Source organism: Pelobates fuscus, chromosome 5 (genome assembly GCF_036172605.1).
Source record: "Pelobates fuscus isolate aPelFus1 chromosome 5, aPelFus1.pri, whole genome shotgun sequence".
In the NCBI taxonomy this organism is placed as follows: domain Eukaryota; kingdom Metazoa; phylum Chordata; class Amphibia; order Anura; family Pelobatidae; genus Pelobates; species Pelobates fuscus.
In genome coordinates, this window is record NC_086321.1 from 374767993 (window position 1) to 374786722 (window position 18730).

General features: G+C 44.0%; 1 protein-coding gene across 1 annotated transcript in view; it reads right to left on the minus strand.

The window, feature by feature from the left end:
* LOC134610453 (uncharacterized) overlaps window positions 1-18730 on the minus strand; it is a 113992-nt gene that overhangs the window by 39578 nt on the left and 55684 nt on the right. The window contains exons 7-8 of the mRNA XM_063453417.1: window positions 6392-6443; window positions 245-305 (exon numbers count right to left, since the gene is read on the minus strand). Coding sequence (XP_063309487.1) covers window positions 245-305; window positions 6392-6443 — 113 coding nt within the window. The remainder of the gene's footprint in view (window positions 1-244; window positions 306-6391; window positions 6444-18730) is intronic.

Genomic DNA, 18730 nt, shown 5'->3' on the forward strand with positions numbered 1-18730 from the left:
GCGGAGCGTATGAGGGAGCTGAACAGGAGGATCAGTGCAGCCGCTGCCAGCCCCGGGGGGCCCTAACAAGAGACTGGCAAGGCATTTGCCAGGGCGATTGGGGTGTGGATTTTATTTGCTGCCCCCCTGAAAGTAGATAGAGATATGGTTTTTTTTTTTTTATTATCATTAACCTGTGTAAAACATTTTTATTAACTTTATTTTAGTGTCTAGTGATTTGTATAGGAAACACAGATATACTTACGAGATGGCATATTCTTCACAAGGTTTGGCAGATTTGTGTTAACTAAAGATTGGACAAGTTCCTGGAAACATGCAAGAAAAGAAGATAACATTAATATTAATTAAAATGCACTTTTCTTTGTAATATGTGTATATGTATATATATATATATCTTTCAAAAAAGTAAGCAATATGTGGAACAATATTCTGTGTTTCTCTGTGTGTAGCGTATAAGGGATGCATTGTGTGTTTCTCTGTGTGTGCATGGGATGTATTGTGTGTTTGTGTGTAAGGGATGAATCCTGTGTTTTTGTGTCTGTGTGCGCAAGGGATGCCATGTGTGTTTCAGTGTGTGTAAGGGATGCATTGTGTGCTTGTGTGTATGTGTAAGGGATGGATTATGTTTGACTTTGTGTATGGGATGCATTGTGTGTTTCTCTGTCAGTGTATATGTGTGTAAGGTATTCATGGTATGTGTGTGTAAGGCAAGCATGTCAAACTAAAAGGCTAGCACGAGCTACATAAAGATTTCAGTTCATGTGGGCCACAAAAAAAATCAAAACCCACCTTAAATTTTCATAGAAATCTAGGTTTGTTTTGAACAGTATATAAAAAAAAAAATCCTCTGTACTAAATACCAGTCCCCTCTGTACTAATTTCCAGTCCCTCCCTCTCTATACTTAATCCCTGTCTTCCCTCTATACTAAATCCATATCCCCCCTCCTCTACTAAACCCCTGCACCCCCCCCCGTACTAAACCCGCCCCTTATTTAAAAAAAAAAAAAATACCCTCAATATTAGCCAACAAGCAGCCTCAACTGACATTGTCGCTGCTTGTATCCGGCTCTGGAGTCCAGCCTCTGGTATACCCCCAATGGCACCGTCCGCACCCTGTGCCAAAGCGGATCCTTCCGCTACTCCCTATAAACCTGTGAAGGTGGAGAACCTTGATGTCACGTCGGAATGTGACGTGGCATAGCGTGCCTCCGTGCACCCCCAGGTCCTCCACTGTCCAGCCGCGGCCATCGCAACACTGACCAACACACACACTCTGACAGACAGACACACACACTCTGACGGACTCACATACACACACACTCTCTGACACACACACACACTCTGACACACACACACACACACTCTGACACACACACACACACACACTCTGACAGACACACACACACTCTGACAGACACATACACACTCTGACAGACACACACTTTTCCACATTCTTGCATACACCAACATAATCTGATTTATTGCTCCCTACCTTTGAGAGCTGGTGTGGGGCCACTTCTCTCAGGAGCTCAGTCTTCCTGACCCTAACTGCTTCCTCACACGCGCAGTTTTGTGATGCTGGGTGCTGGATATGACATCATAATCCGGCACCGGGCATCACTACAGAGGGCGCGCGCGAGGGAGCAGTGAGAAGCAGGAAAACTGAGCTGCGTCATCGCCACCAAGGACCTCTCCTCCACAGACGGTACCGGGTAAATTTGAGCAGACTAGGCACCAGCAATGTAAGGAGTTCAGATGCCTACTCTGCCTTAGTAATCATCGCAAACTTGCGGCCCCAAAATATTTTCATTGTGGGCCGCAAGTTTGACATGCTTGGTGTAAGGGATGGTTTGTGTGTGTAAGGGATGAATTGTGAGTTTCTGTGTGTAAGAGATGCTTTGTGTGTTTTTGTCTGTAAGGGATGCATTGCGTGTGTGTTAGGGATGCACTCTGTGTTTCTGTGTGTAAGGATTGCATTGTGTGTTTCTGTGTGTCTAAGGGATGCATTGCGTGTTTCTGAGTGTGTGCAATGATGGGTTAAGGATCTTCTTGCAAGTGCAGCGGCACAGCTGGGAACCCCAGAGCTTTCAAGAATGAGAGGACCAGCTAAAAGCCTTCTACCCCCTCCCCCACTTCCCCACCTGCTGTGTGTATCAGATGCATTCCCTTTCTGTTCGATTGTCCGTACCCCCTTGTTAGTTCCCCGAATGGACGATTTATGATCCCTTTTATACCTCCTGAAACACCGACCACCCTTGGCTGTTAATTGCAATCAAGTAATTAGCTCAAGTGCTTTCACTGGGTGGCCGACATATGTATAAACAAATGCAAGTGTTCCAGTGAATGGCGGCCCTTTTGTCTCCCGAACACAGGAAGCGGTACTTTGTCGAACGCCTGGAACCTTTTCAGCCATGTGAGTCAGTGAACCTGGGCAAAGTTTGTACCGCTGCCCGTCCCACTTCCCGACCAGCTAGGTAAACAACTTTAGGGAGATAGAAACTACCGACTGGGGGGAGCATTCACTCCATAAAAGCCAGTGGGTGCATTCATTAGTGTTCGCACAGGAGCCCCCAAAAGTGGTCAGAACTTTACCCAAATGGCGATTCTGTTCTACTGAATGGATCTGAGTGCTATTTGAACAGTTCAGGGTTCTAAGACTTGTGGAGTTCCTGTGAAATATGACGGTTTTATTTGGTGCTTCAGGTTTCCTGTAACTGAGAGATAATCAAGTTACCACATTTTGATCCATCATCTCCCAGACACAGGAATGCCCGGGAGGAGTCTGTGTGATTTTGAATGGAGACCCCAATGCTGGGGGTCTGTGCATAAAAGGCCGAGTTTGAGCTGTGGGGTACCTCAGGGATCTGTACTTGGACCCATTCTCTTTAATATTTTTATTAGTGATATTGCAGAAGGTCTTGATGGTAAGGTATGTCTTTTTGCGGATGATACTAAGATATGTAACAGGGTTGATGTTCCAGGAGGGATAAGCCAAATGGCAAATGATTTAGGTAAACTAGAAAAATGGTCAGAGTTGTGGCAACTGACATTTAATGTGGATAAGTGCAAGATAATGCATCTTGGACATAAAAACCCAAGGGCAGAGTACAGAATATTTGATAGACTCCTAACCTCAATATCTGAGGAAAGGGATTTAGGGGTGATTATTTCTGATGATTTAAAGGTAGGCAGACAATGTAATAGAGCAGCAGGAAATGCTAGCAGAATGCTTGGTTGTATAGGGAGAGGTATTAGCAGTAGAAAGAGGGAAGTGCTCATGCCATTGTACAGAACACTGGTGAGACCTCACTTGGAGTACTGTACACAGTACTGGAGACCATATCTTCAGAAGGATATTGATACCTTAGAGAGAGTTCAAAGAAGGGCTACTAAACTGGTTCATGGATTGCAGGATAAATCTTACCAGGAAAGGTTAAAGGATCTTAACATGTATAGCTTGGAGGAAAGACGAGACAGGGGGGATGATAGAAACATTTAAATACATAAAGGGAATCAACACAGTAAAGGAGGAGACTATATTTAAAAGATGAAAAACTACCACAACAAGAGGACAGTCTTAAATTAGAGGGGCAAAGGTTTAAAAATAATACCAGGAAGTATTACTTTACTGAGAGGGTAGTGGATGCATTGAATAGCCTTCCATCTGAAGTGGTAGAGGTTAACACAGTAAAGGAGTTTAAGCATGCGTGGGATAGCATAAGGGTATCCTAACTATAAGATAAGGCCAGGGACTAATGAAAGTATTTAGAAAATTGGGCAGACTAGATGGGCCGAATGGTTCTTATCTGCCGTCACATTCTATGTTTCTATGTTAAACGCTTTGATATCAAGACCTGTGAGTGCGCTCCTTTTCCTGGATAGATATATATATATATATATATATATATCCTGATGAAAGTCCCCAAGAGGACTGAAATGTTGATCTTGTTTTAAATGCTACAATAAAGGGTATTTTTTATGGAAGTCCGAGAGTGCATCCAACTCCTTTAACCATTTGAATACTGGAGCCCTGGTAATGCACCCTGCCATGGAATTTGAAGCCAGAGTGTAAGGTACTGTAACCTTTATATTTAAATATATACAACACACACACAAACACACACCTCCCTGTGGCAAAACCGACCTCGCCACGTGTCCTTGGAGGGGGCTGCTTGCCCGCCTTTCGCCCTTGGACTATGGACCCGACTTTATGTGAATGTGTTAACCCAGATAGCTATGCCATGGAGCCCATTCGTGTAGTTAAAGACTTCGGCCCCATGGCAATTGAACTGTGTGAATAGGATCTGAGCGCTATTTGATAGTTTTGTGCGCTCAGATCCCAGCTATCTGGGGATATGTGACATGTCTGTGTTTTATGTATAAAATGTGACTTTGTGTATTTTATAGTATTTTAATGCTCACCATGTGCATAATGGAGTCTTGTCTCTGTCTTGGGAGATAACTGAATTACTTCTCAATTATCTCCAGAATAGAAGACTCTGAAACCGGTCTGGGACGGAAAGCAATGCTGGCAGGGCGTTTTAAAAGATACTTTACTAACTTTTGAACCCCTGGTCTGATTCATGCCATTTTTCTAATATGTTGTTCTCCTGAATGAATTGATTGTGAATATGCAATTTGTATGTGAATGTGATGTATGGCTTTAGAGTTATGAAAGTTGGGTAAAAAGTATGTTTTAAACTGTATGTATAATTGGATTACCTCTCAGGCTAAAGGGAGGGAATCTGTGGGATGTAACCATTGTGTGATTGTAAATCCCTCCCTTGCATGGGAGAATCCTTTATAGTGTGTGAATAAATCTTGAGTTCCTGTTTAACCCTCAAAGTGAAGTGTCGTCTCATTATTGGTTGAGGATTTATTGCATGCTGTTCCAGTTTGACTACTAGGAGTGCAAACCTATTCGTATGGTTCCTATTCAACTGTCTACAGCATTCAGTGGCTTGAGAGGATTTATATGCTTCTCAGATTCGGTGATTGTGGTGTCTGCCAGAGTGCTTGGAGTCCTCAGGAAACGCTAGGAGCATCCTTTAACGGAGGTACCCAGTCGGGGTGCCAGGCGATCCATTACACTCCCATATTGCTCTGACAGGCATAATGCAAGCAAAGCATTAAGGGACATGGAGTTCAATACATCTGTTCTAAATTAATAGCTTTTTCATATCTTTGAGTCACTATATATATATATATATATATAAGTTAAACTGTTGACCCAAGTGTGGTGGCTGGTTCTTGTAAGGGCTTGCTTGCCAGCCTCTTGCCCCAGGACTATGGCCGCTGTGATAAACCTTGACATTGTTTGTGCCTTTTGTACTTGTATGGTTTGGTATTTGGGACTTGCCGAACGGATCAGACTAAGGTTTTTCGTATACCGAATAAACTGCTGAACGGACCGACCACCCAGAACTCGTGTGCCGCTTGTTGACTCTTGACCCCTATCAACACCTTAACCGCAATGTTCTAAGTGGTTATTGGGTGGCCGTCGTTCGTATATGTGAACACGTGGTGGCGGCCATCTTTTAGCCGCAAACACATGCAGCGGTGTTGGGTCGTCGAGTGCGTGGAACTATAAATCGGACACTCGCCGGCATGAACACCGCTGGGACTTCCATCTCCAAGTATGTTCGGTGGCGTTCTTATGAGAAGAGCGTCGTTCGGTGTGAAGAAGCTCCTGAATGAGAGGCATAGACGGAATTTACCCACGAACTGTTACGTTCATTATTTTGGACTATATTGGGTATTACCGACCGCAGAGCCTGAATTAATGGAACTCTTTTGGGCAGGAGCCTCATGTGGGGATTGTCAAAATATGACTTCCATGGAAATCTAGATGGGGGCTATCAGGTGATGTAACATTTGTTGGGTTTCCATGGGTTTTGTATTTGTTTCTACTGTGGTTTACTCTTAGGTCCAGAGGTGTGCCCCTGCACGGGGACTTGCATATAAGGCCAGTTGTGGCTACCATTAAAGGAGTTTCTGCTTCCCCTCAACATAGAGTGTCCTCTCAGGTGTGGGAGAAATGGCTGTATCTACCCTGGGGATTGCTATATCACTATACTCCCCTGGGATTATAATCACTTGCTCTTTTAAGAGCACTCTTGGAGGAGAGGTCTACACACTGGAAGCTGGATCATGGTCTTGGGTCCAAGGTAGGTGGAGGACAGCGAGACCCTGACCGAGCTGAATCTCTGGAAGTGGGGACTACAGTGTTGATGGTGTCTGGTGGAGTGCTGTAAGCACCAGGAGCATTAATTGGCAGAGGCACCCGGTTGGCGGATAGAGATCTCCAAATGTATTAAAAAAAAAGCTTTTGATTATCTAGATTTCCATGTAAGGGCCAGTTTTGTCACATGTTCATTAACTGAATACTTACATTAGAGCTAACAGAACTGCTGCGTGTAGATTTATTGTTTAGTTGTAAATCACTGTGAAAGGAAATACATTTTTAGAAATAAACAAATAAAATTACATCATAAACATAAAGCAAGTGGTATGAATTGACAAACTGCTTCTAACTAAGAGGAGCTGTTTCACTTCAATCTTAACATGTTTTAACTAGAGGAGGCCTTCTTTATGGGAATCTTACTAGATCCATGATCAGTATTTTCATCACATTTAGTCAAATGTTAATCATTAGCTGAAAAATTCAAACACTATCAATTCATGCATTTATCAAGATTCATTTAGTTTCAACTCTCTTACACTAAACTTTGAAAGGAGTTAGGATACCGTTAAATGATGGTGATCTACAAGATCCTTCAGAACTGAGGAAAGAACCAATTTCTAATAAGTTTGCTTAAAAACCTTGTAAGTCCTGCTGAAATCAGAAGAACTCAGCAGAAGCGACCACTGAATAACCCTTTGTTTTCTCAGTATATAAATTAGTTGCTAAAATCAGGTGTCACATAACTAGAGAATGTTGCAGTTTGGACCTAGACACATATTATGTTTTATTATGTTTAATTTTTACCAAACTCAAAATTGTAAATGTAAATTGTGGTTACCTTAAGAAGTTAAAGTTAATTACAGCAAACCATTTTGATGCCTCCAGTGAGATTCTCACCTGTGCATTCTGCAATAAAGGATTATGTAATTATTTGATTTATTTCATGCAAAAATGTTTTAATATTTAACCCGTTAAGCACTGAGCCAGTTGTACAAGTTGTGATCAAATCAAAACGTAAACAAAACCTTGAATTTGCGCTATATGTGTGTTAAGGCGTAATTGTAGATTATACTAGCTTTAGTGTAACTATAATCTTAATTTTATTAATGACAGGAGGCGAATATTTGCTTAAGTCTCTCTTTACTAGAACTCCACAGCAGCACATTAACATAGAGATAAAAACACCAGAGACAAACAAAAAAAAGGAATCTATAAAAGGCTTCTCCCAACTAACTATTTCCTCTTTCACGCTGCGACAAATAAAGTACATGAACAATACACCACAAATACAATAACAGGAGAAACAAACATAACAACGATGAATGCCATGCGAACTTGAAACCGTGGAACCAGTGAGTGAAGCCTTGACCCTTATCCTGTAGAGTAGTCGGATCTAAGAACTGTAGCCAAACCATTAAACTGAAACAAGATAAACAGAGTCGAAAGCACTGATTAGCGAATGAAATGTACTGAGAAAACATGAATCCCCATCGGAAATACTGATGGTATAATATCTCAGATAGTGAAAAAACCTGAATCACCATCATAAAATACTGACGGTACCATATCCCAGATAAACCCCAACTCCCCCAGATAACCAACCTAGCCCAGCAGACCAGGTGAATAAACAACAAGTCAGTCAAACCAACAAACAACAAGGGGAGGGAGAAACTGGGAGGGAAATATTTGCCTCCTGTCATTAATAAAATTAAGATTATAGTTACACTAAAGCTAGTATAATATACAATTTTATAGCATGACAGGAGGCTTCATATTTGCTGTTTTAACGCTCGGACAGCAAAGACCAAAGAAACACGATCCGCCGTACCAACCTAAACTCTGAAGATAGCTCCTCATAACAGGAAAGCGTACAATGTCTTGAAGACAAACGCCCGCCATGTCGGTACCTGAAGTTGCCGTATTACGGACTGAAGTGAACCGAAAAAAACTATACGCCCCGCCAATACCAATCACAACAAAGCGGTACATGAAGGGCGAGAAAAAGGGAAGAACCATTTAAACAAACGGTGACGTCGAACACCGCCTAAAGGTGGGAGCACTACCAAAGTAAGAATATGACCCTTGGGTCTGACTAAGGCTGATTGACAACTAAGGTCCGAACCGCCGAACCCATCTGAAAGAAAAACAAGGTATAATAACTGAAATAAATTCAGAATCAGTGAATGGGCAAAACCTGACCGAACCCAGCATAGGAGCATGACAAAAATGTGTGTACCCCCTGGGGAGATGAATACCAGTCCTCAGGAATCGTAAAGGGAATTCTAAGCAGAGCGAGGCCCGCCGACAACAGTCGTACGCGCTACCTAATCTAATTAATATGGCAGTCCCCAGTAATAAAGTGACCGAACAATACCTGAACCCTGTAAAAGCGGTAGCAAAATTAGGAGATCCATACCAGGCCCAACTACGTCAGGGTTTCCATGCAGAACAAAGTCTCACAATCCCCGATATCAAAGGCACAAGGGTCCAGGGAATCCAGGAACTAGGTTCGACTCTGCCGAAACGGAGATCATAATTCCAAAGTACCAGCAGACTGAGGCACCTGTAGAAAGGTCCTGAGACCAAACAAATGGAGGAGACTCGTCCGCGTCTCCGTGTCGAACACTTCTGGAGGGAAGCGTCTATCGCTGAGCAAACGGGTCCGTCATCCAGCCGAACTGGTCAGGGCCTGATGGGTCCTCCTCCGTGGACTAAAGTCTTGACGCCGGGTCCTCCCAGAGAAAATTACAAGAACTCGGGCAGAGGAGAGTGTAGGGGGCGTCCAATCCGCCCTCCAGGACTCCACTCTTTGAGATGTAGAGGAGGTCGATATTTCCCTGGTTAAAAAAAAAAAAAACGAAATCCAGGGACTCTAACAAGGGAAAACGCAGGGAGCGTCTGACCTTTCAGTCTGGGAGGTACCTCGCAGGGGGTCCGGCAAGCCCGTCCAGCAAGATGTCCTATATCGATGAAGGGTCCCGTCCGGGTCCCAACGCGTGGAAAACGAGAAAGATCTCTTCAGATAGTTCTGGTATTCCTGAATGTCCTCAATTCCTCCCAACCTGCCAACCAGGTTGTATTGTCACCCAAATGACTGATGCACAAGATACCTATCTCACCAGGGAGAAAATAGAGGCCACCTTACCAGTACTGGGCCCCACGGTCCCTAGAAGTTTCTCGAGGGCCGCGTCTAATTCACAGTAACTAATGAATATACGTTCATTCGTAGACTGGTGCCGGGACTCCGAGGGGCTCAGATCCCTTTATCCCAAGCACCTCCAGTGGCCCAAACTGCGTTTAGGATAGGGTCGTCTGCCACCCCAGACTCGGGGCCCCGTCTGGGATGTCATCCGAAAGTGGAGGCAAGTGTGAAATTCCGGGTCAAGGGTCCAATCCCCTATAAAAGGTATGGGTTGGAGCTGAGATAAACCTCTGTGAAGTATTTCCATGTAAAAAAGGACACCTCTTATACTTCCTCGTATGTTCCGCTAGCACAACTCACTCATGTAGCGGAGAACAATTGGCTTGCCAGTGCGGACTTAATAGTATATCACTGCAGTGGGCCACACTCAGGATCTCCTGAATATTAGACAGGTGCTTAACCAGCAAAACCGCAGTGCCCCATCGGGGTCTAAATCTGGGTTTGCGGCTACTTTGTTCGGGAGCCCGGCTGGGAATACCGCTCAAATTATCCTGCGGGCTTCTCAAGCCAGCGGTCTATGGGCCCAGAAACGCACCAATGGTGCTAGGTGATCGGGCAGAGACCATTCCAAAGAAACCAGATGAGCAATGGATCGAGGGTCGAACAGGGGTTCGTTTAAGGCGATCGATGAGACGACCTCTTCTTCCAAGGTCGTCGGGGCCCCTGTAGTGGACTTTGTTCTACATCTCATGATGCCACTAGGGGCCATCATCATAATCCACACCCCCATCGTCCTCTCCCTCCGAGGGGAACCGCTCCGCCCGCCATTCAGCTAGGGCGGCCACGGTGGGGGGGGTTACGGGAACCTTCACCCCTGCGCCACATAGGCAGTGTCGTCTGGCCATCAAGGTCGATCATATCAGGGCTAGACACTTCTCCGGAGTCTAATCTTTCTGGTTCCAGGCCTTCACCCTACCCATAGTGTTTATGCGCCCTTGCCTGCTCTCCACTCGGAGAGTCTGACTCCTCCAAGTCGGCTGCCTTTTTAAGAAGGTGGTCACTGCCGCGTCCGGTGGTCATCACCTCCCCCGCGCCATATAGGCAGGGCCGTCTGCCCGATTGCAGAGGGGTTAGCTGCTCCTCGGAGTCTTATCTTTCCGGGAGCCTGGTTCAGGGCATTCACCCTACCGGTAGCGCTCATGCGCACTTACCTGCTCTCCTCAAGGAGAGTCTGACTCAATCAAGTCACTGGTTCAGGGCCTTCACCCTTCCAGTAGCGCTTATGTACCCTCGCCTGCTCTCCTCTAGGAGAGTCTGACTCATTCAAGTCGCCTGCCTTTTTAAAGGTGGGCCCTCTAGCGTTACTCTCCTGATAAGCTTAAGGGATGACCCTGGCTGAAGCCTAATTCCACGGAGGCAGTCACTGCCATAGTAGTCATTGTCTGCGCTGTTCTCCTGTGCAGCGGTCCCAGGCAAAGCGACCTCAAGGAGTATAGAGGACAATTGTCACCGGCAGGGAGATAGGGGCAGCACCCCATATAGTGACCGAGGCAAGTTGGGCAGCGCATGCAATGCACAAGCGTGAGTATGTGTCAGTAGGCTTGGTATGCAGACATTCTGGCACAGACCGCACAGGCCAGATAAATGGGGCACAGACAAAGCAGGCCAATCAATAAGGCACAGGCAGAGCAGGCCAATCAATGGGGCACAGACAAAGCAGGCCAATCAGTAAGGCACGGACAAAGCCGGCCAAGTCCTAAGGCACAGACAAGTCAGGACCTTCAGAGATGTACAGGTGAGGAACTGCGCATTCCATTCTTCCGATAAAATATACCTTTCGCTCTTCAGTTAAGATGTACATAACACTTCTTAAGATTAATAGCACATAACACACTTCTGTGTACCTGTAAATAACACTCTTCTGTTGAACTGTACGTAACCTTCTTCTGTGTAACTGTACGCAGGGCTGCCATCAGAAATTTTGGGGCCCCTGACAAGCACAAGGTCTGGCCCCCCTCCCTCCCGGGCCCGCCCACGCCCTACCTAGTCCGCTGACAATGATGCAGGACTGAATGTGGTGTGTATGGTGGAAGTAAATTAGAATGTGTGTAATGGATGTAGTGTGTGTGTGTATTAGATACTGTTTGTGCAGTGAATGCAGAGTGTGTGTTTGTGTAGCGGATGCAGTGTCTATAGTGAACATAGAGTGTGTTTGAGTAGTGGATGTAGTGTGTGTTTGTGTAGTGGATGTAGTGTTTGTATGTACTATATGAAATGTGTTTAGTGGATGCGGTGTCTGTAGTGGATGTAGTGTGTGTATTAGACGCAGTGTCTGTGTATAGTGAATGCAGAGTGTTTCAATTTATGGTGGATGTAGTGTGTGTACTGTGAATACAGGATGTTTGTGTAGTGGATGCTGTGTGTACAGTTAATGCAGAGTGTATGTTAGTGTAGTGAATGCAGAGTGTGTGTCAGTATAGTGAATCCAGAGTGTGTGCATAGTTTAGTGAATGCAGAGTGTGTGTTAGTGTGTAATAAATGCAGAGTGTGTGTTAGTGTGTAATAAATGCAGAGTGTGTGTTAGTGTGTAATAAATGCAGAGTGTGTGTTAGTGTGTAATAAATGCAGAGTGTGTGTTAGGGTGTAATAAATGCAGAGTGTGTGTTAGGGTGTAATAAATGCAGAGTGTGTGTTAGGGTGTAATAAATGCAGAGTGTGTGTTAGGGTGTAATAAATGCAGAGTGTGTGTTAGGGTGTAGTGAATGCAGAGTGTGTTAATGTGTAGCCGATGCAGAGTGTGTGTTAATGTGTAGCGGATGCAGAGTGTGTGTTAATGTGTAGCGGATGCAGAGTGTGTGTTAGTGTAGTGAATGCAGAGTGTTCATGTGTAGTGAATGCAGAGTGTGTGTTAGTGTAGTGAATGCAGAGTGTGTGTCAGTATAGTGGATGCAGTGAGTGTGTTAGTGTGTAGTGTATGCAGAGTGCATGTTGTATTAGTGAATGCAGTGTGTGTATTGTATTAGTGTATGCAGTGTGTGTATTGTATTAGTGTATGCAGTGTGTGTATTGTATTAGTGTATGCAGTGTGTGTTGTGTCAGTGTTTGCAGAGTGTGTGTTGTGTCAGTGTTTGCAGAGTGTGTCTTGTGTCAGTGTTTGCAGAGTGTGTCTTGTGTCAGTGTTTGCAGAGTGTGTCTTGTGTCAGTGTTTGCAGAGTGTGTCTTGTGTCAGTGTTTGCAGAGTGTGTCTTGTGTCAGTGTTTGCAGAGTGTGTCTTGTATCAGTGTTTGCAGAGTGTGTCTTGTGTCAGTGTATGCAGAGTGTGTCTTGTGTCAGTGTATGCAGAGTGTGTCTTGTGTCAGTGTATGCAGAGTGTGTCTTGTGTCAGTGTATGCAGAGTGTGTCTTGTGTCAGTGTATGCAGAGTGTGTCGTGTCAGTGTATGCAGAGTGTGTTGTGTCAGTGTATGCAGAGTGTGTTGTGTCAGTGTATGCAGAGTGTGTTGTGTCAGTGTATGCAGTGTGTGTTGTGTTAGTGTATGCAGTGTGTGTTGTGTTAGTGTATGCAGAGTGTGTGTTGTGTCAGTGTATGCAGTGTGTGTTGTGTCAGTGTATGCAGTGTGTGTGTGCAGGGCCGTCTTTAATAACGACTGGACCCTGGGCAATCGCTTGCTTGGGCCCCCTGGGCCCTGCCGCCGTCGCCCCTCACTCCCTGGTATGCAATCACGGCATCCATCCCAATGCAGTGGCAGCATTAAATAGAATGAATTTTTTTGGGACACCCAATTGCAAGATTGGACTAAAGGTAGAACCCCATCTGTCGTGCAACTCTAACAATGCTTTGACAGGTGGGGCTCTACCAATTTCCCATGCTTGCAGGGTTGTATTTAGCACTGTTTTGTGTGTTTGAATGTAAGCATGTGTTTGTATGAAGTATGTTTGTGTTAATGTGTTTGTATGTGGTACTGGAGTTTGAATGCAAGTGTGCATTTATGTGTAGTGTTTGTTTTTGAATGTAGGAGTGTGCTTGTATGTAGTGTTGAAGTTTGAATGGAGGGGTGTATTTGTATATAAAGCTGCAGCTCAGATGCACAGGTACATACTCTGACACACAAGCAGATACACAGATACATACACTGACTACATACAGATAAGCAGGCACATACACTGACAGACATACTGACACACAGGTACATATATTGACACACACAGACACATACACTGGTAGACGTACTGACAGACACACACAGGCTTATATACAGACATACTGACACACACACTGATCAACATACTGACACACATACACTGACAGAAATACTGACACCCACACACAGGCACATACACTGACCGAGATACTGACACACACACACACACACACTGACAGACACACTGACACCCATATACACTGAGAAATACTGACACATCCAGGCACATATACTGACACACACAGACACATACAGAGACTGACACATGCATGCACATGCACTGACAGACATACTGACACACACATAGACATACTGACACACACACAAATATTTTGACACACAGACAGACCTACTGACACACAGATATATTGACACACAGACACACAGACAAACAGACATACTGACACACAGACAAACAGACATATACAGACACACAGACAGATATATTGACACACAGACAAACAGACATACTGACACACAGACATACTGACACACATGTAAAATGTACATTTTTAAACCCACCCTCCAGTTTCCTACCTTTTGCTGGAGGGTGGATTCCCTGGGGTCCAGTGTGGTGCCTGAGGATGATGGGAGTGAGGATCCCCCATCCTCACTCCCTCCCAGCCGGCTGCCGGAAAGCAAGGGGCCCGGTCATGGGGGGAAAGAGCGCCCGACCGGGCCCCTGCTGATACAAGCCCTCCGGGTGGCCCTAAGTGCATGGGCCACCCGGTGGGACTCAAAGGACGGGGGAAAATTTTTTACATATTTTTTTTTTTTAAATCTAATTATGTTTCTCCCCCCTCCCTGCTTACCTTGTCCAGGGAGGGGGGAGATTCCATGATCCCTGGTGGTCCGGTGGGGGGGCCCCCGGCTCCCCTTTACCGCAGAGGGGGCCCAGGCAGCACACAGCTTCTCTTCTCTCCTCTGTTCCAATAACTCTCGCAAGACCCGGGTCTCGCGAGAGTTATTACAAGAGAGAAGAAGCTGTGTGCTGCCTGGGCCCCCTCTGCGGTAACAGGGAGCTGGAGGCCCGCGGCTGCACACATAGATAGCGATATTCGCTATCTATGTGTGCAGGGAGGGAAAGTGGGGCCCAGGACTGCCAGAGCAGTCCGGGCCCCCCAGGGCCGCCGGGCCCGTGACAACCGTCATGGTTGTCACCCCCTGATGGCGGCCCTGACTGTACGTAACCTTCTTCTGTGTAACTGTACATAACACTCTTCTGTGCAGCCGTACATAACATCCTTCTGTGTAAACATACAATACGTTTTTCTGTGTAACCATACATAATACTCTTCCGTGTAACCGTACATAATACTCTTCCGTGTAACCGTACATACAACTCTTCCGTGTAACTGTACATACAACTCTTCCGTGTAACTGTACATACAACTCTTTCGTGTAACTGTACGTACACTTCTTCTGAGTATTTGTACATAACACTCTTCTGTGTAACTATACATAACATTCCTATGTGTAACTGTACGTAGTATATTACTGTGTAACAGTACATAACATTCTTCTATGTAACTGTACATAGCATTCCTCTATGTAACTGTACATAGCATTCCTTCGTTGTAACTGTACATAGCATTCCTCTGTGTAACTGTACACAGCCGGCGAGTGGGATCTGGCGGACCCGGTAGACAAGATAAGATAAGATAAGATAGAGATAAGATAAGATATAGATATATTTGTGTATGGGGTAATTTGAGGACGTACAATTAAAGGTATTTAAAGTAACAATGTCACAGTAATTAAAGATAGTAACGGATAGTTAGGGACCTGGTTAACCGCCTGATGAGTTTTGGTATGAGGAGTAGATAAAGTAACAATTGTTGATTTCCTGAATTCTTGATGCATGGGCGAAGGTCAAATGTTCCCGACAGTCATATTCTTTTGGACTCAAGAAAACGTAGAAAGCCAAGGAAATTGCTTACTTAAATTACTATGTTAGTAGGTTATAAAGGGGAGGCTTAATGGTTATTTTGAAAACTCCCCCATAGACTGTACTGTTGATAGGAAATGGATTGGATGATTTGTGGAGTATTGATCTCTGACACCTGTCAGCGCTTTTACTGAATAAGAAAGAAAATGGGAGCTGTTGGGTATGTTGTCTACCTGTAATGTTACATTTCTGTAGGTATAGTTTCAATAGAGATGTGGCAAAAATTGTGCAAGCAACCAATTATGACTAACGCATTTATTATCTTGAACCATATACCATACATACCCATATTGTAAGCTGTAGAGTATGTTTGATTAGTATTCGTAGACAAATCTTACCTGCGTAAAAAACTCTAATCTAAGGCATGATTAGACCTTTCTGACCTGCAGAGGATCTCTGGGCCGTATGTTCTTTAAGCTCAACCTTTACATTTAAGCATCGATGTACCTGAGCATTGCATGTACCACCGGGTCTCGAATCTAAAATAATTAAGTTGTAAAGTGAGCATGAGTAATTCCATGATGAACTATAGGAGGACCCTTATAAAAAGGTGACTCGGATAGTATTTGTCTCATTGCCTCTTTACCCTCCTCATGAGGGATGGTAGTGTAGAGGCTTTGTAAATCTAATGTGATTAACACCAAATTTGTGGGGATTTGTTTAATTTTCTTCAATCTGTCAATCAAGTCCTGTGTGTCCTTGATGCACGTTGGTAGTTGCTCAACCGGATCTTTAAATAGAAAATCTAGGTACTTTGCAATGGGTTCTAATACCCCATCAATAGTAGAAACTATCGGGCGCCCAGGAGGAGACTGCAAACTCTTGTGTATTTTAGGTAGTGTGTATATAATTGGCGTTCTCGGGTTACTTTTCTTCAAAAAGTTGAATAGATCCAATTCTATATACCCTGCTCGTAATCCTGTAATGAGAGTATCTTCAATCTTACACATAACTTCGATAGTTGGATCATGGTTCAAGGGAGTGTATGTGTTTAGATCTGCAAGTTGTCTGTTGATTTCAGATACATAGTCTTCATAATTAAGGAGCACAATCCCACCTCCCTTATCCGCTGGTCTCAATACGATGGATGGATCATTAGATAGAGCCTGTATGAGATTAGGTTGTGCTTTAGACATATTGCTATGTCTAACTCGATGTTCCTTGAGGATACTGTCAGTATTAGTCTTCAAAGATGTAAGAAAGGTTCTAATAGCAGGGTACAGACAAAAGAAATTAGCTTACTATATAATACACTAGAAAGACACACCCCCAAAAAGTGTACCTCACACACACTATAAAATATGCACAAAAGCGTGTATAAAACCCCAAGGGTGATATACACAGGTAGAGGGTGGTACAAAACAATACAACCTGTTTATGGCTGATCGTGAACGTGGAATCTATTGAATGGCAAAAATAAATATGGTGAAGTAAATAAGGCAAAGATAAATTATGCACGTGGTAGAGAACTTACAAAAGAGAGATGGTAATCACGCCTGTCACCCTGTCAGGGGTATTGTCCAAATGAAGGATCAGATGTATATGATAGAGACTGGATAGCAGTGGAAGCAGGTGTCTGTCTCGTAGTATATGGAGAGGAGAAGTACACCTGCTTCCACTGCTATCCAGTCTCTATCATATACATCTGATCCTTCATTTGGACAATACCCCTGACAGGGTGACAGGCGTGATTACCATCTCTCTTTTGTAAGTTCTCTACCACGTGCATAATTTATCTTTGCCTTATTTACTTCACCATATTTTGTATTTTTTCCATTCAATAGATTCCACGTTCACGATCAGCCATAAACAGGTTGTATTGTTTTGTACCACCCTCTACCTGTGTATATCACCCTTGGGGTTTTATACACGCTTTTGTGCATATTCTAATAGCAGGGTGACTTGGTGGGGGATCGAAGGAACTCTTGATTTTGAACCTAGGTGTTTGATTCATCATATCTTGTTTCCTATTGCCTTTCTCAAAAAATTCTTTAAGCCGGAGATTCCTGCTAAATTTGAACATTTCTACTTGCCATTGAAATTTATTTGGTTGAGAGGTAGGAATAAAGGAAAGTCCTTTGCTTAAGATGTCCAGTTCTGGGTTTGTTAATGCTCTGTCTGAAAGGTTGAATACTGGAGTTAAGGTCGTGTTCGGGGTTTCCCTCCTTGACCAATGTGGATGCCTTTTTGGCCTCGCCTGGTGTTCCCTCGTTTGTGTTTCTGTTTTTGCTCCTTGTAACCGTGCCCAGTGGTTCTTGTGGGCTCCCTGATGCTAAAAAATTGCCGGATCTTTGAATTTGGAGATTTTCATGTTCCGAACCTGATTCGCCTGATGTGATGTCAATAGTGTTGATATTAGGCTTAATAATCCGTTTTCTAATGTGCCTTGGTCTAGGGCGTCTGTCACCAGAGAGCCATTTGTACACCTGATGTTCTTTATAGTCCTGCTGGACTCTCTTGTTTTTGTCTTTTACATTTTATTAATTGGTTTTTATACTTCAGGCTTTCCTCGGCCAGTTTCAACTTCAGGGATACACCTTCCTGTGAGCTCAAAAGGATTGCATGCTGACTTTCTAACTCCAAAATCTTCTTACTGATGTTCTGTAAGTCATCCTTCACGTCTTTGATGATGACTAACATGAGGTCTAAGGAGCATTTGTTCAAAACAGCCGTCCAATCTTTACATACATGTGCTTTAAGGCAACCTATAGTGGGAATGTTGTTCACTCTAAATCCTCGCGGTATTTGTTTAGCACGGTGGTAATCCGAGAGGAATAACCCATGTAGGTCTAGATCTATTTCCTTCTTTTTCAATTTCAGACCCTGGTGCTTATAGGGTCTAAATACATACAAAATTGATGGGAGTTGCACTCCAGCTCTCCTCCAGTGTCTGCCCGGTGCTCAGCTACACAAATGTATAACGTCCAAACAAAAAGCTAGCACTCAAGGACTTCTGTTACAAAAAGTAAAAACCTTTTATTCCAGTATTGTCAAAAGGTCGACGTTTCAGTCCACCGTTGTGAACTTTCTTCAGGACATAAAATACAGTGTGAAACATTCAACTAGGAGTTAGAAAGTCAGCATGCAATCCTTTTGAGCTCACAGGAAGGTGTATCCCTGAAGTTGAAACTGGCCGAGGAAAGCCTGAAGTATAAAAAACAATTAATAAAATGTAAAAGACAAAAACAAGAAAGAGTCCAGCAGGACTATAAAGAACATCAGGTGTACAAATTGCTCTCTGGTGACAGACGCCCTA